The sequence below is a fragment of the Passer montanus genome, unplaced genomic scaffold, assembly GCF_014805655.1.
Source record: "Passer montanus isolate IOZ18808 unplaced genomic scaffold, ASM1480565v1 scaffold35, whole genome shotgun sequence".
NCBI lineage: Eukaryota > Metazoa > Chordata > Aves > Passeriformes > Passeridae > Passer > Passer montanus.
In genome coordinates this window covers 1,811,298-1,836,637 of record NW_024368263.1, presented here as the reverse complement: position 1 = coordinate 1,836,637, position 25,340 = coordinate 1,811,298, and the positions used below count along the sequence as shown (strand labels likewise).

Here is a 25,340-nt window from a genome sequence, read left to right as displayed (position 1 = left end):
CTACAGGGCGAAACCCTTCCACTCCCAGGGAACTCCACGTGCCTCTGCTAGTAAACCTCTAGTAAACCCCCACTTCCTCTTCCCAGCCCCGCCACGAAACTCACTGGGAAAAGGACCCAGAATCGCAGAATCGGTCCGGTAGGAAGGGGCAACAGCGGGTCATCCGTCCAACCCCCCTGCTTAACCAGGATCGGCCTAGAGCGCATGGCTCAGCTCTGTGTCCCTACCACTCAGCAACAGGGACCTCACTACCTCCCTAGGCAACCAGCGTGAAAACAAACGGCTCCCATCGCACGGGCGCGCAGCTCAACTCATTTGCTGCCCGAGCTCCGCGGCGCTCACCTGCGGCTGCGGCGGCCGTAGCCGCTGCTGCTGTAGCGGCGGGGCGGCGGCCCGCGGCGGCTGTGGTGCGAGTCGGGCGGGCGGCCGTAGCGGGCCATCTGCACGCGGAGCTCCCGGCCGTCCAGCACCGCCCCGTCCATCGCGTCCATCGCGTCCTCCGCGTCCCGCTTGTCGTGGAAGCGCACGAAGGCGAAGCCGCGGCTCTCCTTGGTGTAGCGGTCCCGCGGGATGTAGACGTCGCCCACGCGGCCGTATTTCTCAAAGACCCTCCGGAGGGTGTCCGGGGAGGTGCGGTACGTCAGGTTGTCCACCTTGAGGGACGTCATGCCCTCCACATCGGGCGGCGGGCGGCCGTAGCTCATGGTGGGCAGGAGCCCCTGAAGGGCGGCGGCGGACGAAGAGAATAAACCTGGGGGGGGTTCAAGGGGGTCAGCAGCCGGCGCGGCCCTGAGGGCGACGCGCCTCACGCCGCGGGGCGAGTCCGAAAAGGAGGAGAGCTACAGCGCATAGGGGAAAGCCGCGGGGTCCGCAGGGAGCAGCACCCACCTCAGGGTCCGAGGGGCGGCCCGAGGCCGGAGCGAAGTGCCGGGAGCGGCCGCCCCGTCCCGCCGCGACGAGGAAATGAGAGGGAACCGCCCGCGCGCGCGGCTTAACGCCACAAAATGGCCGGCGGCGCCCCGGAAGGAAACGCGGCGCCGCCCCGCCCGCCGCGCCGCGGGAGCGACCCCCGATCCCCTTTTCCTACTTTTTCCCGAGGTGGTCCCCGAGGGAGCGCGGGGAATCCCCCTGTAAATTAATAATCCGCTCTGTGGTTGGAAAGTGGCTGCTAAAACGCCGCCGCCGTGACCCGGAAGGGCTCGCTGGAGGCGGGGAAATTTTTGAACAATGTGTGTTGAAAACCGTAAATGATAAAATCCCAAAAATAGCAGTAACAATAAAAATAAAATAAATTAGGGCAGACCATGCGTATGGGAGAGGGAGACGAGCTAAAAACCGTGACCGCGGGGGAAAAAAAGCGATGGTGAAGTGAATCGGTTGTGGCGCGGGCGGGCGGGGACGGTTTAAAATGGCGGACGCGGAGGGGAGAGCCGTGAGGGGAATGGGGCTGGGGTTCTGTCTGAGCGCTTCTCCCGGAGCAGCTGCAGGAGCGGGAGCTCGCTGCCTTTCCTGCCCGCGCTGCGCTGCGTGCCTGTGGCGGCCGTGAGGGGCCGGGCAGCCCGGAGCGGGCTCTCCTTCATCCCCGCGAGCAGCGGTGCCCGGGGAAGCCTCCGCGGCCCCGCCAGCTCTGGGTGTGTCGCGGTGGATCCGCCCCGCTGCCCAGGCGGTCCCCGCCGGCTCCTCGGTGCCTGTGAGAGCCGAGTAGACAAATACTAAAATCATCCTCACACCGGCCCGCTCTGCAAGTTCACACTGTGGGAGATTTGCACAGCCCTTGTGTAAGGGTGACAAGAAACTTCTCAGTCCAAGGAACTCGTGAAAGCTGCTTCCCCCCATCCCAAAAGTTGTTGCTCAGCGCTCTGCAAGTTCACACTGTGGGAGATTTGCACAGCCCTTGTGTAAGGGCGACAAGCAACTTCTCAGTCCAAGGAACTCTGTGAAAGCTGCTCCCCCCATTCCAAAAGTTGTTGCTTCAGGAGGCACCGACCCCTCACCAAAGTCATTGATAAAAGGGTTAAACAACCCGGGGGGACACCAGTGAGAGGCCTCCAAGCAGACCCAGTGCCACTGATGATGACTGGGATTTTCCGTTCAGCCAGTTCTCAATCATCTCACTGCCCACTCGTCCCATCCTGAGTTTCCCCAGGAGGGTGCTGTGAAACACGGTGTTGAAAACCTGGCTGGAGTCAAGATGGACAGTATCCACTGCCCTCCCCTCACCCATCCATGCAGTTGTTTCATCACAGAAGGTGATCAGGTTCATCAAGCAAACCTTATCCCACTTCAGATCTAGTCTGAGCTCTCTCAATGAGCCCCTTCTAACTCCTGGACTAATATCCTTTTCTCCCTTTGAGAGCTCTGTTTCTTTAAACCCTTTACTGTAGACAGCAGAGGTAAAATGTGGTGGTTTGTCATTTACATCAATCAATTCTGCACTTCCTTCTCTGTCCTTTTGGCCAGCATTAAAGTAGAACTGATTAGTTGAATTCATCAAAGTAGAACTGATTTAGTTGAATTCTCCAACCCCAGAGGCCCCACAGAACAGACAAATGATGGTAACAGGAAAAAGCAGCCATTTGGTCAGCGTCTGATCCTCAGTTTTGACAGAGATCTTCATGACTCGAGGATCAATTAATCTTAAATTTATTATTTAGAAATACTGTGAAGTAAAAGATTAATGGTATCACTTCCATCCCTGGAAGTGTTCAGGGCTTGGAACAAATTGGTCCAGGGGGAGGCGTCCCTGCCCATGGCAGGGGTGGGACGAGATGGGCTTTAAAGTCCTTTCCATCAAAAATGTCACCATTCTGTGATTCCATGATTCTGTCATTGAGTGAGGTTTTTATTTTTTGAGTTTGGTTTTTGAGGGTTTTTTTTGTGTGTATGATAATAATAATAATAATAATAATAATAATAATAATAATAATAATAATAATAATAATAATAATAATAATAATAATTTCGAGGTTATTTAGTGGCGAGAAATTACAATTCTCAAAAACTGGTACAGAGGACTGGGAGATTTTCCCCGCTTTAACTAGGAAAAGGTTGCTTTGCTAAAACTGCATTTCCCATAGTGCACAAGGGCTTTCAGCGCTGGTCAGCTGATGGAGACACTGAAATGTTCTTTATTTCCTGTGCAGTGCCTGGAAATGTGCGAGCCTTCGTCAGGTGATTGAGAGGCCGGGGACCGCAATCCTGATTTCAGCAATGCCAAGAAGCTGAGCCGATTCACCTGCCCGATATTGGGAAAGCTGCGAGGGATGCCATGGAGTAACACACTGCAGTCAGCCCGGGTAACTTCATGGGAGCAGGTAGAGGAAATCTTGGGCTTTACCTTTTGTACCACACCTTATTTTTCGAGTTTTGTTGCACGTTATTTAAAAGAGTTATCAGGACTCTTGATTAATTTATATTTTCTTGCAGCTAATAAGTAGCCCTAAGTAATCATTATTTTTGAAGCTTGCTTTCTTTATTTTTTTTTTTTTTAACAGAGGTTAAGAGGAAACTTTTAAAAGAAAAAAGAGTTTTTCCAGACTGAAACTGAGGACTTGGGAAAATACACAAAATGTCTCCAGAAGGAAAAAAGCTTTTCAACATCATTATTTTGGGAGTCTCATTTATGTTTATATTCACTGCTTTCCAGTCCTGTGGAAATATCGCGGTAGGTGTGACTTTCAAATTGTTTCTGTCTCAGTTATTTATCCTGGCTTCTCCTTTGTGTGCTCTAATGTTGCTTTATTTGGGATTTCCTAATGTGCAAGATACTCTGACATTTATCTTCTTTTGGTTTAGTTTGAAGTAGATTAATGTGTTTAACCAAATAATTCAGCAGGTTATCTCTTTAAGATAGCATAGCTCCATATAAAGCTGAGCCTGATTGCTTAGAAAGTAGAAAAATAATCTTATAAAATGTTTGAGCTTTAAAATAGTGTCTGCTTTAACACTTGTGATGTTAGACAATTGAATGACACTGAGCCTTGCATATTCTATATTGTCCCTTTCAAAATATTTGCCTAAGTTATTATTAACCATGCTATTATAAACTAGATTTTCATAATCTAACAAACTAGATATTGAGGGGGAGTATGAGGATAACACCTGACAAATAGATTTCTACAGTTGCTAAACTGCCAAGTCACCTTCCAGCTGAAGGAGTTATTTACTGCTATTTAGTATCTCTTTCCAGAGCAAAAATTGAGCAGGGCATAATCCAAATTTACTGTTACTATTTGAATTTTTAGGCGCATGTTACTGCCAGGTTTAGCCCTTTAACTTCCTGAGCTGCTTTCAGTATTGTTAGTTCTGCTCCTGCAGGGCAGATAGATTTCAACATCCCCTTTGAGCCCACAGGTCTTACAGCTCTTTTCTTGCTTGCAAGAAGGATCCTTGCTGGCTTCAGACAGATAAATGTCCTTCACTGCATTGCAGAAGATTACAGAAATACTTAGACAGAATATTACAGAATAATACAGAAATATTACAGAAATAACTACTTGGGGTAGTTTTTGCAAGTCCTAGTGCAGTGTGATATTTTTTGTGAGCTCTCAAGTGCAGCCCAATGATCTCAGAAATTCTGCAATGAATTCAGCACCTTACTGAATTGGACTTTGTGATCATGCAATCAAGTAATTCACTGTCATAAAAGTCTTTACAAATGTCTTTCAATCAGATCTGCCTGCCAGTCCAACTAACTGCGTGGTCTCATGATCACTAAAGCTGATTCAAGGGGAAAAAAAGGGACAGGCAGATAATGGGAAGCTGAAAAGAATGGAAACTCTTAACAGAGATTCATAGTTAGGTCAAGTTAAGATTGGTCTGAAACTTCTCCTTTTCCCCACTTTTAAAATTAAGATAGTCATACCTACTGACATAAGAAAGGTCTTAAATGAAACAGAAGTTTTGTGAAGTATTTTAGCTCTCTTAGGAAATTATGATTTAATAATAAAGTACTGATTTCTTCTTCAAATATAGATGTTTCCTTGCCAAATATCTCCTGCATCTTTGTTGTGGAGGTGGTGTGAGTTGTAATTAACATTTTAAATTCTTTCAAGTACTTTGTAGTGTCTATTAATGAATAATTCTAATGTTTGATACTGACTTCAAACAGATGCAGGTGTTTTCAAAATGCAAGATAGATTCTAACATATTACAATGTATGATCTTCTCCTCACAGCAAACTGTTATCACGAATTTAAACAACACAGACTTTCATGGCAGTGGCTACACAAGGTAATTACACAGATTTTCTTCTTACTTTGCTCCTTGCAGGGTGAACTTAGTTACAGTTTCATCCAGTAGAGAGACACTCTCAAGAGATTGCAGAGTTCTGCTGACTTCATAATTTATTGACACACTTAAAGCAATTTAAAACAGGCTTCTCACAGTTCTGCTCTGAATTATTTCCAGTTGAACTACATATCTGGTTTGCATGTTTTCTTTGCAGGGAGAAAAACCACTGTCATCACATTCCCAACGTTTTACCTTAGGAGGCAAAGAAGGTGGAAGTTTAAAAATAAATAAAACTGCTAACTCAGGCCTTGGTTATTTGCTTTTGTACACTGTGTTTGTATAGGACAGGTGGTGTGGATCAGCTCTCAGGAAATACAACACAAATGTGAAAGGAGCAGTCAGAAAGACAAGCAAAACCACAAAAAGCCATTCTTGGTTGCACTGGCAGAGTCAAACTTGCCAGGCATGATCAGGGACCTTTTGCATTCCAAATTAATCTGTCCTGTAGGAAAACCTCACTGCTCCTTTGAAGGATTTACTGTCTTAATTTAAACTAAAAATGCCACTGGCACAAAATATGTCTGTAAAATTTCTGTGGTGTGTTTGGCAGAAGATGAAAACCTCACTGACAGATAAATGAGGTTCCAGAACATTCTCCTCTAGACATACAGGGTACAAAATACAATAACTGCTGTTCAAGCAGTTTGACAAATGCAGCTGTAAATTCCAAGATGTCCTTGCCTGCAGCAGCCTGGGACTCTGCTCAGCAATCCAGGGAATACTGTTCACTCCTGTATTCCCAGGTGGAGTGCCATGGGTGAAGGGAACAGAAGAAAGTAGGGAAATGTTGAAAGCAGAATGAATAAACCATTGAAGTTTTGCTGTTAAGTTATGTATGTACTCATCTGGATATTTTGAATTCCACTGATCACTTTTAAATCATATTTTAGCCTATGTTTTATTTTAAGTGTTTAACATTCTTTGTTTTTAATTTTTGTAGCATGTCCATTATTTATGGAGTATTGTCTGCATCAAATCTTATATCACCTTCACTGGTTGCAATAGTGGGACCTCAATTCTCCATGGTTGTTAGTGGTGTGTTTTATAGGTAAGCATCAATTTTGAGGTTTTGCCTGCTTTATTGGAAATATTTATTTAAATTTTTCACATCTAAGGCTCCTGTGCCATACATGAAATTGTACTGGCTAAGAAAAGCCTCTGACAGAGATACTCCAGGTGTTTAACTGCAGAGTACTTCAACCTACTGGAAACAGCACATCTTTTTCCACAGCATTTCCAGACTTTGCTGACTGTGGAATTGAGGTTATAGTCTCAGATTAATAACAATATAAAAAAAATTCTATTTGCTTAGAAGGGTAAAAATATTTTTCACATACTACCTGTCTTTCAACATCCCTTAGGAGAGAGAAGCTGATTTAGAAGCACCTAAGTGAGGTATGTGATTGTTAAAGAGCATTGTCCACTTTAGGTCAGTGTTCAATGAACTGATCTCTTCTGTTCCAGCCTGTACATTGCAGTCTTTATCCAGCCAGCTACCTGGGCTTTCTACACTGCCTCTGTGCTTATTGGCATTGCAGCTGCTGGTAAGCATTGTTCTTACTCTGGTGATTGTTTTTTATGAGATTTGAAAATACCTTTAAAATATTTTAATTTCCTGAGCAATATCTTCTGTCTGTTTCAGTCCTCTGGACAGCCCAGGGAAATTGCTTGACTGAAAATTCTGATGAAAACACCATTGGAAGGAACAGTGGAATATTTTGGGCACTCCTACAATTCAGGTAAGCTTTATTTGTTAATTTTTTTTTTTTGTTGTGTACACATTCTGCCTTTTACATCTTTTTGTAAGTGGGAGACTGCATTGAAAATGACTCCCCTGGGACCTTGCAGTCAGTGGGAAGGAGAGATGGAAGCAATGTTTTTATTGGTGCTGTGCATTACAGAAGAGGGAATTTAAGAAAGCTGAGTATTGCAATCTCAACTCTTGAGCTGCTGAAAAGATATATTTCTGTTAGGGGAGCATTTGAGGGATGTAACAGCAATCTTCTTGGTCGTGGGGGGATGTTCCAATTTGTGTCCTTTACTGAGGGAAAAGCTGGTTCTCACTGCCAAGATGAAGACACTGAAGTTTGATCTGGCAGTCAGAAAAGAAATCTTGTTTTTGATGTCTTTCTGATATTAAACTTTGAGTGCTGCTCAACTGAAAAAAAATCACCAAAAAGCTCAGCATCAAGGGCAGTGAGAACAAGGCAGGGAGTGCTGTGTTGTGGCCATTAAGTGTTTTGTGCAAAGATCATTAATGTTTCTCATGGGAGTGGAATACAATTAAGATATAGAGAAAAAAAATGAAATTATACAAGAAGACAGAGCTAATGGTTTGAGGAGAGACTGAAAAGGTTGGGACTCTTCTGAGGGGGAACATTTTACAGTGGGTTACTGTACAAAATACGTGGCTTAATAAGAGGAAAATTGGCTCTAAAACTCTTTTAAATTATTTATTCAGAATGACTGTACTTTGGGAATGGTAGTTAGGGACAGAGAGTTTCCTTGAGCTGAGCAATCCTTCAGACAAGACACATGACAAGGAAGCATTACAAAATCACCTCCAGAAATATGTCAGCTGTCTAACCTATACCCTTCCAAAATTAGAAACAGCTTAGATGCAGATTTCATCATTTTTGCAACCACTTTGTGTCTTGATTGATAAAAACAAGTAGCCACCATTTTGGGGCAGAATCCTCAAATTTGTTTTAATTTTATGTAGAAGCAGTTGACATGGGGAGTGACTCATGTCTTTATTTCTTTCACTGTTGTACAGCCTTGGGATTTTTTTTTTGTATAAAATAGTACTAATGTGGTGCTATAACCCTATTTTTTTCACAGAATGTATTGTTGACCTTTGCTCTTTTGTTTTCAGTTTGATTTTTGGAAATCTGTATATATACTTGGCTTGGCAAGGAAAAACTCACATATCAGGTGGGTACTGCTTGTTTATATGGCCAACCTTTAAACACAGTAGCATGAAATAATGCTACTGTGGGTACTGCTTGTTTATATGGCCAACCTTTAAACACAGTAGCATGAATTAACAGATGAAATAATGAACTCCAGAGTGGCAGGAAGCTTATACAAAAGCAGATTTTTCTTTTCTCTTCCAGTTTATTGTAGGTAGTCACTTCTTGGAGATTTTCCACAATAGCTACTCTGGGATTTTCCCTTTACAGACACATTTGTGCCAAAATACACCTGGGGAAGGTGTTGTGGCTGTATGTGCAATACTGTACACACAATCCTATTCCAAAGCAAGCTCCTGGTGTGGAGTGTTCTTTGAATCATATTGGAGATTGATTAAGCTATGAAATAAAGGAAAATAAAGGAAAACCATCTCAGTTTTTACTTTGTGTCTGCATTAATTGTGCTTGCACAAAGCATTGCTGGAGTCAGAGGCTGAGATGAGGCAGCACTGCTGGGAGAGTGGAGAAAGAACTCTCTTCCTTTCTTGGCATAGTTTATGAGATGAACTTCCTGATGGGATTGTAATTAATGCTGTATTTTTTTTTCCATTTGATGTTGTGCTTGACTGGCAAAGAGCAGGGACTGGATAACAGTGGACTTTACTTGTTCTTGAGCCAGACAGTGTTGAGATTCTGTTTTTAAACCAAAGATTTCTGTCAACTGTTTAGGCCAGGCAAAGTAGGGAGGTGGGAATTCACTAAGAAAAGTGGTGAAAATAGATTTTAATTACCAAAAATGAGTGCTGCTGGGAAGGCAGTGCTCTGTAAACAGATAAGTTTGATTTTCCTGTTCTATAATTACTGATAATTTTCCTTATTTAGTCCTAATGTTGGATATCTACTAGAATGGTCAATTCTTTTAACCTTTAACAGATGATTAATTCTGCTCTGGTCAATCAGGAGTAAGATGTTGACTTTTAAACAATAATTATCAGGTTTCAGAAATAACAGAACAGGGAGAACAGTCACTTCTTGTTTCTGTTAGCTCCATCTCTTCAGCTTATCCACAGAAACAGGTTTGGTAATGACACACTGGCTAAATGTAAAGGTCATTTTCTGCATTCTCTCACCTGTAATACAAAGGTTTAAGTGTTATTGGAAATACTGGAGACACTTTGAACCTGGAGGGGTGCTCAAATTCTGTGCATTCCAAACTTCACTGCTCTGCTAACCACAGAATAGAGCAATTAACTGTGAGGCAGTTCTGCTGTTACACATGCTTCCATCTTAAATGTCTTGAGATTCCTCTTTATTAGAAAATTTTATATCACACCCTAACAGCATTCAAAAATCACATAGCATTTAAAAATCAAACCTTATTTTACTACCTATACCTGGCTATATAAAAATAGCAGGATCATTTCAAGCTGTGAAGCACACCTTCTCTTTTTGGATCTGTGATCATACCCAAGTTATTTTCAGGACAAGTTTACATTTGCTGTTGAGCTAAGGGGGAAGTAAATACAAGCATAGGTGATATCTTAGAGTTATTAATTAGTTCAGTCACAACTCTTTGCTGTTACTGGCTTTTTTCCCTGCTTAATACTGGTAAGTGGGGGTAGCTTTTGTATTAGATGTGCCTGTGCTGTGCTGCAGTTTACAACTTGTTTAGCAGAGTTGCCCCCTCAGCTGCTGTGGCAGTCACTGAGGTTTTGGTGGTTTTAATGCCTACAGTTTAGGATGTCATGGTGCTCATGGTTCTGATGCTGGTCAAGGGATTCTCTTACAAATCTGAAGGGGTTTGGGGCATCTTAAATTATATAAGTCTTCAAAGATGTATTTTCTTCTGCTAATTATTTATGCACTTCCTTTGATTGGCTGCTCCTTGGTCATAGCCTTTGCATGGCAGAGAATGCGAGGGACCTCTTTAATTTGCTGATATTTTATTAGCATCATAAAACTGAGACAGGAGTTTGCCAGCAGCTCCGTGTGGAAGGTAAGCTAGAAAAATTAGTGTGTGTTAACCACTGTAGCATGTGTGTGTTAGTTGTTGGAAGGTAGCTGGATTGGTTTGAATCTCTCCTGCACATCTGGTTATGGCTCTTGTTTGTTTTTCCACAGAGAGCGATCGCAGAACTGTCTTCATTGCTCTGACTGTTATCAGTCTTGTGGGCACAGTTCTGTTCTTTCTGATTAGGAAACAAGAGGACACAAAAGCTCCAGGGGATGATGATTCCACTAATGAAATCCTGGGGGAGAGCTCGTAAGTGCTGATGGCAATAACATGTTGTCACATCTGCTTGTTTGTGCTCCTGCTCCACAGAGGAACATTGTGCATTCACTTCCCCTCTGTGCTGGAAACATGAATGTTATCAGCAATCTGGTGGATTCACAGATTTAACAGAAAAGTGTCTGCATTTTAACAATGAGAATATATGAGAAATAATGTTCTTGATATGGCATGTTCTCAAGGGTGAAGTTCAGTACTGCACATGAAGTTTTTCCTTTGATAAGCAAGTGCCTTGCAAAAGATGCCCTTCACCTCTTCTCCACTGGTTATTATTTATCTTGCCCTCATCAGCCCATTTGAAAGGCTGGAATAAACAGAAAATGCTCCTTTTTATAGGTTGTTTTACAAACTAGAACATGTTTTTCCTATCTTCTCTAAATATATATTCCACCCTGATAAATACATTAGAAATGCACAGTTACACTGATCCAGTGCAATTTTGCCTGAGGCATCAGCTTAAATATTTTTGCTTTATTTAAAGAACAATGAAAATGTTAGAACAACATCAGTGAGCAGGCCTGTGGAAAAAATGTTGAAAGCTAAAAATGTTCAAAAGAAAGATTCTATTAAGCAAGCATTCACTAGTGCAGGCAGCAAAGAGATTTTGTGGTTACTTTAGATCTCAGAAACTTTTAAAAATACATTGGCATATTCCAGTATATATTGCAGGGCTAGAAAATGTACAGAAGGTTTGAAAAATGAAGGTGCCTTGCAGCACAGCAGTAAAGTGTGGTTATTCTCTTCCATTTTGACCAAGTAATTTGTTTACCCAGGTCTGCACGAAACAAAATGATGAGAGCAGTGGCTGCCTTCAGTAAGTACAATTTCACATAAGAGTTGCTTCAGCAGAACCTGGCATCTCCTTGCCAGCTCTCTGTGTTTGTGCTGATGATGTGATCATGTACAAACCACTTCAATCACATTCCTGAGTGGTCCAGGAGAGACTTGGAGTGTTCCTCCTTTGATGTGATTTCAGATCCAAACTGCTTTACAGCAGCGTCCTTGTACAGATGGGCACGAAAGAAGCAGCTTACTCATTGGGAAAGGCAGTGAGACTTAAAAATAAAAATCAACAAACATATGAAGATAAAAAGAAGTCAAATAGGTTGTTTGATTTTGTCACCAGTTGATACCAGTTAACAATTTAGAACTGAAGCATCTTCAGGTCCCTTTGAAGCTTGATGTGTTCTGCCTGAGACTGTTAAGTTTTTTCTGAGGATCTTCACTGAAAATCTGTTTATCCTTTCAGGAGACAGTTGCCATGAACTGAGAGTACAAAAATACAGAGAACAGAAAATTGTCTGATAATTGAAAACTGTGTATCTCCTTTTTAATATTTCCCCCACTGCATTTCTTACAAAATACAATTTTAGGATGACACATTTCTTCTAGATGGTAGATTGGGGTTGGTTTATTTGACATTCTGCTGTAATAAACAGTAAATAAAACTTTAATCCACTGTTTGTATAATAACCAATTTTTGCTTTAAAAAAAGAGCAAAAGTAACTTAGATTATCTTAGTGGTATCCTTCAGAAGTTTTATTAATTTTCTTTATTATTTCCTTACAGAGAAATCTATTACACTGAGCTTCACCAAAGAGATGCTGCTTCTCAGTGTTACCACAGCCTACACAGGTATGAAGCCAGCAGAGTTTCACCAGGGAGCACTGGCAGGGCATTGTTTGGAATTTTAACCCCAGACTGGAATTTTAACCCATATCTCTGCAAACATTATTTGGATGTTTTAATTAATTTTGGGTTACTCCTGACGTTTCTGTGTCCTGGTGAATGTTTCTGTACAGGAGGATGGTGCATCCAAACCTGCAGGTGCTGGTTCAGTAAAGTTCTGGGTCCCAAGTGAGAGGCAAAATTTACAGAGCTGGCTTTTGTGGGATTTGATATTGCACTATCCATAGAGTGGAGATTTTTTAATTCAGCTGTATTGCATCCATTTGATGCAGTTGTATTGCATTTGAATTAAAGGATTGTTTGTACATCATACCTTCATTAAGGCATGGGAGATTCCCAAAGCTCTTCATTTTAGTCTTTGTTCTATTGGGAAACAGCTTTGTAATTTCCAGCTGTTTTTATCAATAGGATTTGCTGTGGCAAGAGTTCTCATTCTTTTTAGCAACTTTTAGTTAACCTTGGTCTGGTATCCTTGCACCAATGTAGACTTATAAAATAAAAATGTATTTTTGCCATATAAGTGATTCTTTCATCAAAAAAACCCCATATAAAGTCCTTGAGTTGTTTTTTTGGGGGGATTTCTTGCTCCTTATTTGGCTTCAGATATAGTTTTGTTCATGATCAAATTAGGTTTTTTTATAAAACAGATGTACTTCCAGAGCCTATGCTCTGAGTCACCGTTAGGAACAATTATTGTTATGTGAAAAGGAAAATGTAGATGTGAACAAAATATCAACATTGCAGTTTACAGCAGCTGCTGGTAGAGAAACAGCAGGAGTAGCTCTGGAGTTGGGTTACTCCAGCCACTGATCTGAGTTACAAATTACTCCACAGCATCTCCAGTGTTGTGTTAACCCAGATTAATTCACATGAGTTCCTCTGGGGATGGGAATGTGGAGCAAGATAACAAGAGAAGGGAGTCAGGTTTTGCCTGAATATCCTGAAATTTGGGTTTACAGGTGGCATAAAAATAAATCAGTCCAGACTGGGGAAAAAAAATATCTGCTGCCATCTTCTGGATCTGGGTTGGTGTTGCTACTTTCTGTAGGAAAACAGAAAATTCCCTAAGGCCAACCAGGACTTTTATTCCAATATTACTGGAATTAAGATGCTCCAAGTGCCCCCCTGTTATTGCGGCCATGCAGTTCAGGCAGGGCAGGGTGAGCTGTACCAGCATTGGGTGTAGCCAAAAAGCAAAGGATATAAATGAGAAAGCTTTATTTTAAGCTGTTTTTTCTCTGTTTAGGAATAACATTTTGTGTTGTTTTAAATGCACTTTTTAAGTGAGCTGGTATTTTTATATTAATGGTTGCTCATGGTCACGTTAGCTGGGTCAGTGGTGTCACCTTTCCTCACACTAATGGCAATAAAAAGAAAGAGGATTTAAAACAAACAGCAGTTGTTCTTTCTCAGCTTAAATTCATTATGTATGTATAAAAAAGTTCATTTTAGGATTCTTAGCTTCTTATTGATATTTGGGGCTTTTAGGAATGCCATAACTTGAAAGGGGAGAAATCCTTAAATGAAATTGTGCCTTATTTCTTCAGTTACTTTGTGTTGTTTCACATGGCATTTTTATTTGATAAAATTCCAGAGTCCTTGTAGAAGTAGAAATATAAACTGTAGGTTTCTATTTGTTTAATATAACCAAATATAAACAAATATATATAGGTTTACTATAAACAAATATAAACCTATATTTTATATTTTGTTGAATATAAACACTTTAGGTGCTGGGTCAAGAGTAGCAGCACTGAACCTGGGTGCCTGTGACACCAATTAGTGTCACTTTCCTAATGTGGCTTTTAGGAACTGGTGTAGAAGAATATAATAATTACATCATTTAAAATTCCCTCTTTGCTTTTATTACCCACATCTAATTTAAATATATGATTTGAAAGATACCTGAGGGCAAACCAGCTTTTAGACATAAAGATTTTTTTCTTGACTTTTATGAGAGTGCATCTGTCAGTTCTGTTTGGTTTCCTTCCAAGGTTTGGTGTTAACATTCTTTTCTGGAGTCTATGGAACGTGCATTGGTGCTGTGAACAGGTTTGGCAGTGAAGAGAAAAGCCTGATTGGTCTCTCTGGTATTTTTATTGGTGTTGGAGAAATCTTGGGTGAGTCTAAACTTGCTGTCTTTTGACAACAAAAAGGATTAGGCTGATGCAGTTATTAATATTTTTTTTGTGTGTGTTTAACTCAGTAGTGTGCTTGGAGGTTCCAGCAATAATTATGTGAACACAAAATGAAATAGTAGCAATATAATTGGCACTGTGCTTCCTTACTGCACTGTGAATTATACCTCACACTCTGTAAAGTGGATGTAGACCAATTCTAATATTCTGCATTCCTCTGTGGAGGAAAACACAGACTTCCAATGTGAGAAGCACTGGGCTGCGGTGTTATTAGGGAATTGAAACCATTTTGCTGTTTTAAATGCTATTTTGAAATAGTATTATGTTTGCATTTTTATTGCTTCTTGAGTGATATAATTTTAATTTTTTTGAATAAATGCTTACACTAAGGATTTCTTTCTCTAAAAAGTTTGCTTCTGTTAAATGAGATGTGATATTTGAATAAATTTGGCTACAGGTAATATTCATTAAGTAAATATTTCTTTTTTTCTGTAGACTCAAGTACTGAGGTGCTTAGCAAAAAACCACTGTTCATTAGCAGCTCAAATCCATTGAGTTGCATGTTTTTCAATTAAGAGCTGAGCACAAGGCTGTCCATTTTCACTTAGTGATGTTGCAATACTGAAGGAAACTGGCTGCTGGTTAAATACTTGCCAAAAGGTGAAATATGTTCTTCAGCACCCATCTGATCAATCTCCTGCCCCATTTCCCTGGCAAACTCCTTGGGGCTGTTTGCATGTCAGTCAATCTTTGTTATTCAGTGTGGGAATGTTTATCATTTAAATTGTCAGGTTTTAAATCTCCTCTCTGATTCAGTTCTCTCCTCTTTTCTGCTCCTGCAGGGGGAGGAATCTTTGGTTTGCTGAGCAAGAGGAGTCGCTCTGGCAGGAACCCAGTGGTGATGCTGGGCATCTTTGTCCACTTCATAGCCTTTTATTTAATTTTTTTCAACATGCCAAATGATGCCCCCATTGCTCCTATGGAAGGAACAGATCGAGTTGCTTATATGATTCCAAGGTATGTGGGATTTTTTTGCCTTTGGCTGCTTAACTCAGGATGTGTGTAAAACAGCTTGTTTCTCTACAGAAATTTTCTTGAAGTTTTTTTCTTTATAGTGACTAACTCCCTGGAAAAAGCTTTCAGGAATTCTGTTTTTATTAAAGGTAGATATTCCACCAGTGTGCACCCAATTTAGGAACTTGAGTGGCATAAGAATAAAAAGCCTGAGGATGAATAATAGCAGTTGTGTCACTTGACAACTGATGTTTCTGACATGTAGCACAATAGCAAGACCAGCATCTATTGTAGTGGGTGTTAAGAATTCAGTTTATTTTAAAACAGTCTTGGGCTCAGTTTTACATCAGGGAGCACCAGCTTTGCCCTGTTGCACTGGTTTTTAAAGTCTTCCAGTGCTTATTGTCAAATTCCACTTGGTGTGACTGCAGCCTGTCCCTTACAGCACTCAGTTTTGGGGGAAGAATATAGAAAGCTTTCTTATCTCACCATTACAACTTTCTTTTGGGCTGTATTTTTACCAATTTATGTGAAAATCCTTTACTGTCAGTTTTGCAGACCCAGCTGCTAACTTGCAATTCTAAGCATTTGTGCCTGTGCAGGTGACTGGTTTTAGCTGGAGTATTCTTCTGCCAAATGAATTGGTTTTTCTCTAACATTCCTGCAGATTTTTGAACTCACCATGTGCCTCAGCTTTTAATCACTGTGTGGGTTTTGTGGCTCCAAGCACTAAAACCTTATTTTAGTGATTCTAATTCAGTGCAGAATTGACTGCAGGTAACAGTAACAGAAGTCTTGGCATTCAAGAAATTAAAGCTGATGAAATGACTCCTTTTGCCAAGTCAGGCATTCCCAGTTCTTTTCTGTGGAAATTAAAAGTGTGATAACTTTCTTCCATTTGCAGTTTCCAAATAAGTCTGCCAGAAACAATTTATAGATGCGTGAGCTGTTTGAATGAATGGCTTTTAAATGGGAATTGCTTTCTCCTTCAGCAAAGAGGTGGCCATGCTCTGCAGCTTCCTGCTGGGGCTGGGGGACAGCTGCTTCAACACCCAGCTCCTCAGCATTTTGGGATTCCTGTATTCAGAGGACAGTGCTCCTGCCTTTGCCATCTTTAAGTTTGTTCAGGTATTGCCTTTTGGAAGTAGGATTGTTGGGATGTTACTGAAATACTGGGTTGGGCTTTTTAATGAACTGAGAAAAATATTTCTGCAAATTATTTCATGCTGAATTTTTTTGGTGTAAAATAGTTTTGTGAAGCTGGAAACAGTTTCCTGGGCCATGATCTTAAAGCTTTGTCTGTGTTGCTTCTAGACACAGTGGTTAGAAATACCAGAGGTTTTGGTAGAGGTTTTACCATTTGAAATACCAGCTTGCAATGCTACAAACACTTTGGAGTTTGGTGTTAATTTTCTACAGTTGAATGCTGTTTAAATAACAAGTAAAAACTAAATCTGTTGTGGGACATGCTGAGACATATGTTGAGGTATAATGAAGCCTTAAGATTCTCTGTCTACTACAAAAGCATTCTGAGAGCTTCATATTAAACTGTCTCTGTGTCACTTTGATAATCCTCCTGTAGCAGCACCAGCCTGGAAATCTCCACTGATAATCTTCTCACTTTGTTTTTCCTCTCAGTCCATCTGTGCTGCAGTTGCCTATTTCTACAGCAACTATTTCCTGCTGCAGTGGCAGCTCCTGATCATGGTGCTCGTGGGCTTTTTTGGCACAATCACCTTCTTCACCGTGGAGTGGGGAGCAGCAGCAGCCCTGGCTGCCCGTGGCTCAGACTACAGCAGCATCTGATCCCTGTGCCAGGAGGAGCAGCACAGGCATGGCTTCTGGGAAGTGTCAAAAGGGGAAAGTTGCTGCAGAGGTTGAGGTGGAGGAAGCTGCTGCTTCAGTCCAACTGAATGTGAAACAGGAGGGAAAAAAATGCCACGTTTGAAAGGCTCTTATTCCTTGCTTTGGTCATCTGAGAGTGGTGTTGTGTTGTTAAAAATCTGCTGTTGGGAATGGAAGGAAATGTAGGGACCCATGTATTGAACAATTCTCTTCTGAGATGTCCCTTTCAGAATGTAATTGCCTAATTTCACTCTACCATGCACTACAGAATTAGTTTCGGGTTTTGTCCCTTAAATTATTTTTCCTATATTCTAGTTCTGCAGACATTTGAATTCCTGTATTGAATGAGTGATATTTTTATAAGGTAGATTATATTGCAGATTGTGTCTGCACAGCTGAGAAATCAATTTGGCATTGAATTTTTCAACAATTAGATGTGAGGAAGTATTTCTGTGGGAAATGTTGCCTTATTCTGTATCCCTCAGCTCCTTGTTTCCCAACTATTTGTTTATTAATCTATTTTGTGTGCTTAAGTTGTCAGATCCATGGGGTTTTTTTGTTTGGTTGGGTTTTTTTTTCTGTTGTGGGCTTTTTTGGGTTTGATGTTTTTTGTTTTTTTTTCTTTGTAAGGAAGTCAATCAGGTTATAGTGTGACATGATAGATTTTACAAGAATTTGAAGAAATCACCCTTGGCCACCTTAAGGATGGGATCCCAAGGCCTGTGAAATATTGATGCTGGAAAACAGCTTCTGCCTCAGCATCTCAGAGTTGAGCTGTGTTGGGAAAGATGCTGAACCTTCCTCAGGGTAGTGCTTTATGAAGGACCATCATCCATGTGGGATCATAATCCACAGCTTCCCTCCCACAATCCCAAATAGTTCTTTGGAGTTCAGTAGCATTTTCATCAGTGATGGAAAGCTGTGATGGGAGCACTAACACAACTTTAAAAAATATAAATAATCTCAGAATGTGAACTCTCAGAATAATTTTGCAGTGTTTATTCTACTGCATAACCTGAAACACTTGTCCTAAGTTGTTTTATTCAGTCTCTTTTGGGAAAATGGAAGTGTAATCTTAATCCACCAAATAGGAAAGCAAGGTTACAGGCATAGTAACTGAATTTTAGTCCAGAACTCTTGTAGGTGATGTGACAGGCAGTGACTGCAGCTCACCCTGGCTTATCTGCCTACATAAAACTCTGCAGTCCTTGCAGTTTGTCTGGTGGGCAGAGAGCAGCCGTGCAACACTCAGAAGGTGTTTTTAGACACTCCATGGGGCTATTTTTAGAAAAGTACAATTCACCAACCTTCTTTTATGCCCAGTCAGAATGTTAATGCCTTGTCTTTAAAGACAAATTAAAAAGACTGTTTTACATGTCGGTAGCTGCCACGTGCTGTAACCGTGTAGGAGCTCCCAAGGTTAACCCTGGGGAGGGAGGGTGGCATCTCCTGTGACATTTGCTGTCACTTCTGCTCTCCAGGAGCAGTGTCACAACCGGAGCACAGCCAAACAGCCGAGGGGCATCTTTTCACAGGGACAGAGAAAGGGATTTTTAAATTCCCAGGGATAGAGAAAAGGATTTTTAAATTCCAGGCAGGTTTTTGCTGTGAGATCAGCAAGGTGTTAATGGGGGGATTAGAGGGCACCTGAACATCCAGCAAGCTGAGAAATCTGTGAGGACAAGCAGGAGAGAGAGGTTTGTGTGTATTCCCAGGAGATTTAATGAATGATGTAAAAGAGAATGAGGCAGAACATGGATTTGAGTGAGGGGTTACCAGAGCCATTCCAATCTGTCAGGCAGCCTGAAAAAGCATTCAGTGTTCAATCAATATGTGATTAATGGGACCAGCAGCACTGCAAAGCCTCTCTCTCTCCCACTCCTGTTATCCTGCAATTTGAAGCATATGATTTTTATATACTGAGCACTACAAATGTGTGGATTAAAGGGTGCTGCCACTGATTAAAATTCTCTTGTTGCTACACATTTGCATTTTCTCCAGAGTACCAAAAGGGATAAAGAGCTTTTTTTTTTTTTTTCCAGATAGGGAATTACTGAATTTTTTTTTCCTCCAAACCCTTTTGGGGCTCTGTTCTTCCCATCACCTTAATGAGAGCAGAAAGACTTGAAAGTTCACAAGGAGCAGTTTTTTCTTACGGTGTATTTGGGGAAAAAAATTATTTTTGGGTCTTGTGGTGATGAGTAACTTGTAAGTGCTTTTTAAACAATGTAATTTAATTGTAAGTAGGTTATGGCTCTCATGAGGTTGCTTTTTAAATTGACCCCTTTTAATGATGAACTTCTGTGATGTTCATTTGCCATATAAGAATTATATGAACTATTTTATTAGAAATTTAAAATGCCAAGTTTATGTAGTTTCAAAAAGCATTTTGAAACCAACTCAGAGGGATACTAATGAACAAGGACTTGTGGGTTTTTAGTACCCTTGTGAATCTGATGCTTTACTTTTTTTCTTTTGCTCTGTTCTGGTCTGACTCAGTATCAGATAATCTTAGAAGGCTGCTCAGAACTATTTATAGGGTCATTAAAGGGAAGTATTACTGCTCTGTGACAAGATTTTCAAGAAATCACGGCACTCTCCAGCTGCATCATGGATAGCTGTTCTTTTTTACAATTAACTATATAAGTATTGCTTCTGACATTGATCTGAAGAGAGAGGCCTCAGTTATTCAGGCTGCTGCTGACAAATCATTGCTTTTCACTTACTCATATTTCTTTAATATGCCAAGAGGTGAAAAATCCTCTCCCATGTACACAGCTGTTCATTTGGTTGAAAAGTTTGGTGTAGCAATATAGAGAACAGCGACACTGACATCCATTTATGATTCCATCTCTTCATCTGTTAATCAGCATTTACCAGCCAGGAGGCTGCAGCCCCTTCATTTCACCTCAGTGGCCTTTGAACAATTTCATGTTAATCTGAATTGGGAGCTCACTGTTAAATAAAGAAGGATTTTGCTTTATCTGTGGGTTTGTTTTATATTATAGATTTCATCTTTATAAGCAAAATTATACATGAAGTTGCTTTGGTTTATTAAAAGTCCTCTTTCATTTTTTTTCCTTCATCCTTTTAGGGTTTTACTAAGGTTTAATATCTTGATTTAATATCACATCCTCATGTTTTTCAAACAAATGCTAAACAGGAAATGAAAACTGCTTTTCTTGACAACTGAGTGCCAAATAAACTGCTACAAATTAGTCTTCAATGAATCTCATATAAGCATACCTGTATTTTGTCTTGCCAGCTGGTTTTTGTTTTGATACATGGACTGAGAATTTCCAGAACTGTGGACTTCCTTCCTAATTAATTATGTGGTTTTACTTTTGTGTAATTTTATTACTTTTGTGTTAATTTAATTAGGTACAATCTATGTTAGCAAGTTGAGATAAGAGAACCATTTATAAAATATTTTTTTTCTTAAAATAATTCAAATTTATAATTTTCTGCAGGTATTGCCAAACTCTTAAAGGGGTTTAGAAAACCCCATCCCAAACAATCAGAATCCCCAAAAATCCTTAACCAAGGTCCCTATCTTAGCAGAAACCCTCTGTGGTACACTTATGAAAAACAAGAAATCTTGTGCTGGTGAGATCTTTGAATGTTTGTGACATTTTAAAATGGAGAGAGAACTTCCTGGTGGGGTTTGCTGTGATTTATGGAAAAACAATTTAAGTGTACGAGGCCATAAGTTCAGGACCACGGAGTTAATCAAAGTTCCTCTGGACCTTCTTGGAATTCCACAATTTTACTTCAGCTGATGGATGTGGTTCCCTGGACCCCAGCCTAAGTGCCAGCAATTAATGCACAGAGGGGTGTGTGAACAGAGCACTAAATTCTGTGTTTTAGGGCAAACATGAATTGTTTGCTGTCAGTGTAAATAGGAAATGCAATGTTCAGCATCAAGCCAGGAGCCACAGTTCCCACCTTGGACCCAAACTGTGCAAGTGTGTTAGTCAAGGCACGACCTCACCATCACAACCATTAATTTTCCTGGTGAAATGTGTGTTTGAAGGCTTTATCCACACATCTATTTTCCTTGGAGACCCACAAATGTTAATTAAATGGCAGCAGCAGTTAATACCATGTTTTCCTTGATCCCTGTCTAGCATGCAGGCAGAAGTAGTAAAAGATGGGATGATTTAGAGATGGAGCTGAACTGGGAAGTTTGCTGCTTTACAAGGACCTTGCCCTTCTGATATGACCATGCTGCTTCAAAAGCAAGATTGAGACTCATGATTTTCATGGATAAAATCAGAATGGTGCCTTGATAAATTTATTTTCAGAGGTTGAGTTAGTACCACAGAGAAGCACCAATAAGAGTGGGGAAAACATCCTTAAAATGCAATAAAGAGCAAATCTGGACGTGAGAATTAGTCTCAGTGGGCACATGAAGGGGGTGCTTTGTTCAGTTGAGTTCGTGCATTAGAAATTGAGATTTCTATTTAGTTCACCCTGCCTCTGTTAAGCTGGTTATCTCAGCTGCTGAGAGTCTTCCTCCAAGCTCTCCTTTCTCTTTTATTTACATTTTAACACTGTGCAGAACTCTAAATGATGGCAACTTTTTTACCTTTAAAAGGTGTCCTTGGGTTGGAATTGGTGGTAATTGGGAGCAGGCTCACACAATGATTACCCCTAATGGAACTCTTGATTTCCAGTGAGTGTACTGCCTCTTCCTTTCATGGTCACAGGCACGCAAATAAAAGCGAATTACAGACATTGTTTTTGTTAATAGGCTCGTTGAGTTGCTCTTGTCACTGTTTTAGAGACACGTTCTGAACCGATGGCTTGGGAAGTGCTTTGTAAGAGCCAGCTTAGGGAAGCGAAGTGGTTGGTTTAGGGCTAAGCAGTCCTTTGGAAACCCATACTGTTGTTGGGAAGTGTCTAAATGTTGGTTTGGGGCTATTTTTTTTAAATTTCCTTTCCCAGTACCCTTTCCCACAGTTTCAGTTATTTTCCTTTTAACTCAGGTGGTCCGGTCTGAAAGACTTCAGAAAATCTATCAGAGTCGTGGAGTGCTTGTGTCCTGCTTATCTGAATTGAAATGTGGCTGTGGAGGGCTTTGTCCAGGCTCAAAGTCGGGATTTAGTGCAGGCTCCATCCTGCAGCTGAGGGGAACGGAGGGAGCAGCAGGGAGCAGCTCTGCTGCCTCTCATTTGGGTGGGTAATACATGAAATAATTCATTTGCACGGGTGAAGATGCTCAGGGTAACAAGGAGGAGGCCAGTACAGATGAATTCTGCCTGCTGCAGTTTTCCCTCGAGGTTTAGTAATTTGCAGATGGGCCAAAATCCACTGTGGTTTCACCAGTGTGATCTTTGGATGGCCTTGGCATTCTGATTTGTGAGGGAAAGAATCTGTATTCAATACCTGACTCCTTTATGTGAGCAAATAGAAAAGAACCTTGCAGGTTAACTTCTGCTGTGCACAGCCCTTTGAGTCTTGGATAAAAGGACATTCAGGAGTTTGCACTTCAAAGTTAATCATGAAGGGAGGAAAAAATAGAAGCTTTGTGCCTTAAATTAAAAAAAAAATAAAATTAGTCATTCTGTCATATGAAAAGGAAATTGCTATTTAGGGTCACTTAGTGAAATTAGCTTCAATTAAGCATCCTTTCTAAATGCAGTGCTTGTTGTCAGAGCCACTCATCTTGTGATAATGCCTGACCTGCTGAGTTTATGATTATTAATCTGTGTTAAAAAAACCCCTAAAACCAAACAGGTTATTATCTGTGTAATCAGCTGTTGAAAGGAGCTTTGCCACCATACATCACTATTTGTTTTGTGCTCACAAAATTGTGACTGACAGAGCATTTGTGATGGTGATGGTGCTGGGGAGGCGCTTCCTCAGCTGGAAATACCTCTGAGCTGAGCTTTGTGGGCTGAAAGCAGAGCAGTGGAAAGAATCAAAGCTGCTGGAGTGTCCCTGCTCTGTTCCCAGTGTGGGACTGATGGAGAAAAGCACAGCACGGAGTGCTCAGCCTTTTCCCTCGCTGCAATTTCTCCAAATACTCACTTAATATTTGCAGCCCAAACTTCTTAAACTGCCTTTCTTCCCATCGTACCTATTGCTATAAAATATCTGTAAATACACCACTGTGGTGTCAGTGTACTCAGCCGGGCACGGGCACACCCAACAGGTTCAGCTGCTGCTCCCATCTCAGTGTTTCCTCTGTGTGAACGTGACCCAGCCATGGAAGAGGCTGCTCTTCCTCCCTGCAGGGCTGGGATTCAACAGTTTTGGAGAAAATAGGACACAAGTGAGCCTGAAAAATGAGTGTTCCAGCGCTTGTGTTCATCTGCCACCCTTACCCCGCTGCAAGTGAGAGAGAGCAGCGGTCACAGGCACATCTTGATGACATTTATGAGTAATTATAATAATTATACTTCACAAGAGCCTAATTCTGCTGATTGTCAGACGTGTCAGTGAGACACGAGGCGCTGCCCTTGGCAGGGAGGGACAGGGACAGGGACAGGGACAGGGACAGGGACCTGCGGGCGTTCAGTGGGATCAGTGTGGGACTGCCCACGCTCCCAGCTCCACAGCCTCAGGTGTGTCTTGGTTTGAACAGACACTCTGAACTGTGGGGGAAAAAAATATAGATGGTCTTTGTTGGCTTTCCAACACCCTCACCCTCACTGTGGGTCTGGATTCACTGCAGGATCAAAGCCAAAGATTTCAGTTCGTGAGGCAGCCCAAGGCTGCAGCAGCCTGTGGTCAGGAGAGGTTGGTAACAAGGCAGGTGAGAAGCAGAGGGGAGTGCTAAAATATGTAGGAGAGAAAACAAGAGGATTATTTTTCATATTCAGGCAACCAGGAGCTCTGAAATGATGCTGTGTTGATAGGTAGCAACACTGAGGGATCAGCAAAGCTGGGGTTCTGCTTGTCTGTGAGGATGAGCCTGTGAGCTAGCCCTGTGCAGGGCACAGAAAGAGCTCTCTGTGCCTTCACTGCCTCTTGAACTCACAGCGTGTCGTGGTGTGGTTTGGTTTTCCCCTGTGTGAACACGTGTCACTTCATTTGGAGGGGAAAGAAAGGTCATGTTGCTGCATTAAAAATTAAACTTTTTCAGCTGGTGGTGAAGCCGTGACAGGTGCTCAGGCTGTGGAATAAAGGAGTGGGAATGCCCTGGGTAGTTTTAAACAGCTGAAAGTGTAGTTTGATGGTCAATATTTTCCTGAAGGGCTATGTTTAGCAAGAATGATAATGTTCCCAAGTCATTGACTGAAACTCTCAAATGGACTTGTTTTGTTTGTGGTGGAATTAAAGGCTTAAGATATTCATAATACTTAGATGTGGAAACTGGTCAATATTTTCTACTAGAAAGTACTGCTGGAGAATATTTGATTTGTTTTTCCTCTATGAATACATTCCTTTCCCCCAAAAAAACAACTTCACGCAGGAAATAAATATTGCAGAAGAGGAGAATTTTGAAGCAGAAAGGCAGAGGTTGTGCCTAAGGCAACAACAGCCTCAGAGGAGGAGCTGGGATTAGCAGCTGGTTGCCCCCAGCTAATCCAGTTTGTAAATCCCCAGTGAGCATCGCTGTCCTGGGAGCTGCCTGGAGCTGTGAACAGCCCGGGGCTCTCCAACCCAGACCCAGAGCCCACTGCAGGTCCAGGCTGTGCCTGTGGCTGCAGACGGTGCTCTCTGCTCGCGTGGTGGCTGATCCCACCCTCTGCCACCCTCCACGGAGCCTCCCCAAGGTGCCCTTTGGATCTCGTTCCAGCTGGCTCCCAATTAAATCCAGCTCAGGTCAGCTCCTGACAAGCAGCCTCTCTTGTAACTCAGGGAGGTTACCAGCCAGCAGATTCTTGAAATGCATCTTAAAAAGAGAAAGGTTTGGGCTGGGAGCCAAGATGATTTTCCGTCTTTCTTTATATTTTTTTTTTCCTGTCTCCCCCTTATTTCTCCCCAGCAAGTCTTTTGGCGGAGCTGTGGAGGTTGTGGGGACCAAGAGCACAATGTTAATTAGCTGTTGTACCTTCCAGCTTGTAAAACCCTGATAGAGACCCAGTTGTCATAATTAATGACCACAGAAATAGCAGAAGGGCTCTTAGACCTTGTGCTGAGGGATGTGAGCCAATTCCTCAGTACTGGAAACCAGGCAGAGGCTGGAGTGAAGGCAGGTTGTCCTGGGTG

The 25,340-nt window shown here is 41.6% G+C and overlaps 2 protein-coding genes across 9 annotated transcripts in view; one reads left to right on the top strand and one right to left on the bottom strand.

The window, feature by feature from the left end:
• The window catches only part of SRSF2 (serine and arginine rich splicing factor 2), a 4,780-nt gene extending 3,627 nt beyond the window's left edge, over nt 1–1,153 (bottom strand). For 3 of the 7 annotated variants that reach the window (XR_005628251.1, XR_005628254.1, XM_039716269.1), the window contains exons 1-2: nt 889–1,153; nt 343–751 (exon numbers count right to left, since the gene is read on the bottom strand). Coding sequence is in view for 2 of the 7 variants with exons in the window: in XM_039716269.1 (XP_039572203.1) it covers nt 343–704 (362 nt within the window). In the remaining 5 variants the exon portion in view is untranslated. The remainder of the gene's footprint in view (nt 1–342; nt 752–888) is intronic. The other 4 variants (XR_005628250.1, XR_005628252.1, XR_005628253.1 and 1 more) reach the window with 2 other exon arrangements.
• Nucleotides 1,154–3,149: 1,996 nt separating this feature from the next.
• On the top strand, nt 3,150–20,615 carry MFSD11 (major facilitator superfamily domain containing 11). 2 transcript variants are annotated; one of them, XM_039716299.1, is made up of 14 exons: nt 3,150–3,296; nt 3,495–3,664; nt 5,177–5,232; nt 6,233–6,340; nt 6,757–6,836; nt 6,935–7,031; nt 8,168–8,226; nt 10,326–10,467; nt 11,268–11,308; nt 12,064–12,129; nt 14,178–14,303; nt 15,164–15,338; nt 16,328–16,463; nt 16,974–20,615. In XM_039716299.1, the coding sequence occupies exons 2-14, from the start codon at nt 3,569–3,571 to the stop codon at nt 17,139–17,141; spliced, it is 1,350 nt and encodes a 449-aa protein (XP_039572233.1). In that variant the 5' UTR covers nt 3,150–3,296; nt 3,495–3,568; the 3' UTR covers nt 17,142–20,615. The 2 variants fall into 2 exon arrangements, with proteins under 2 accessions (XP_039572233.1, XP_039572232.1); XM_039716298.1 differs by having other exon boundaries at nt 3,150–3,314.
• The last annotated feature ends 4,725 nt before the right edge of the window (nt 20,616–25,340 follow it).

Bases quoted from the DNA above. Each gene is read 5' to 3' on its own strand.
- MFSD11 (XM_039716299.1), top strand. From the start codon at position 3,569: ATGTCTCCAGAAGGAAAAAAGCTTTTCAACATCATTATTTTGGGAGTC. The intron at 7,032-8,167 runs GTAAGCTTTATT...TTTTGTTTTCAG, and splicing joins TGGGCACTCCTACAATTCAG to TTTGATTTTTGGAAATCTGT. The intron at 8,227-10,325 runs GTGGGTACTGCT...GTTTTTCCACAG, and splicing joins AGGAAAAACTCACATATCAG to AGAGCGATCGCAGAACTGTC.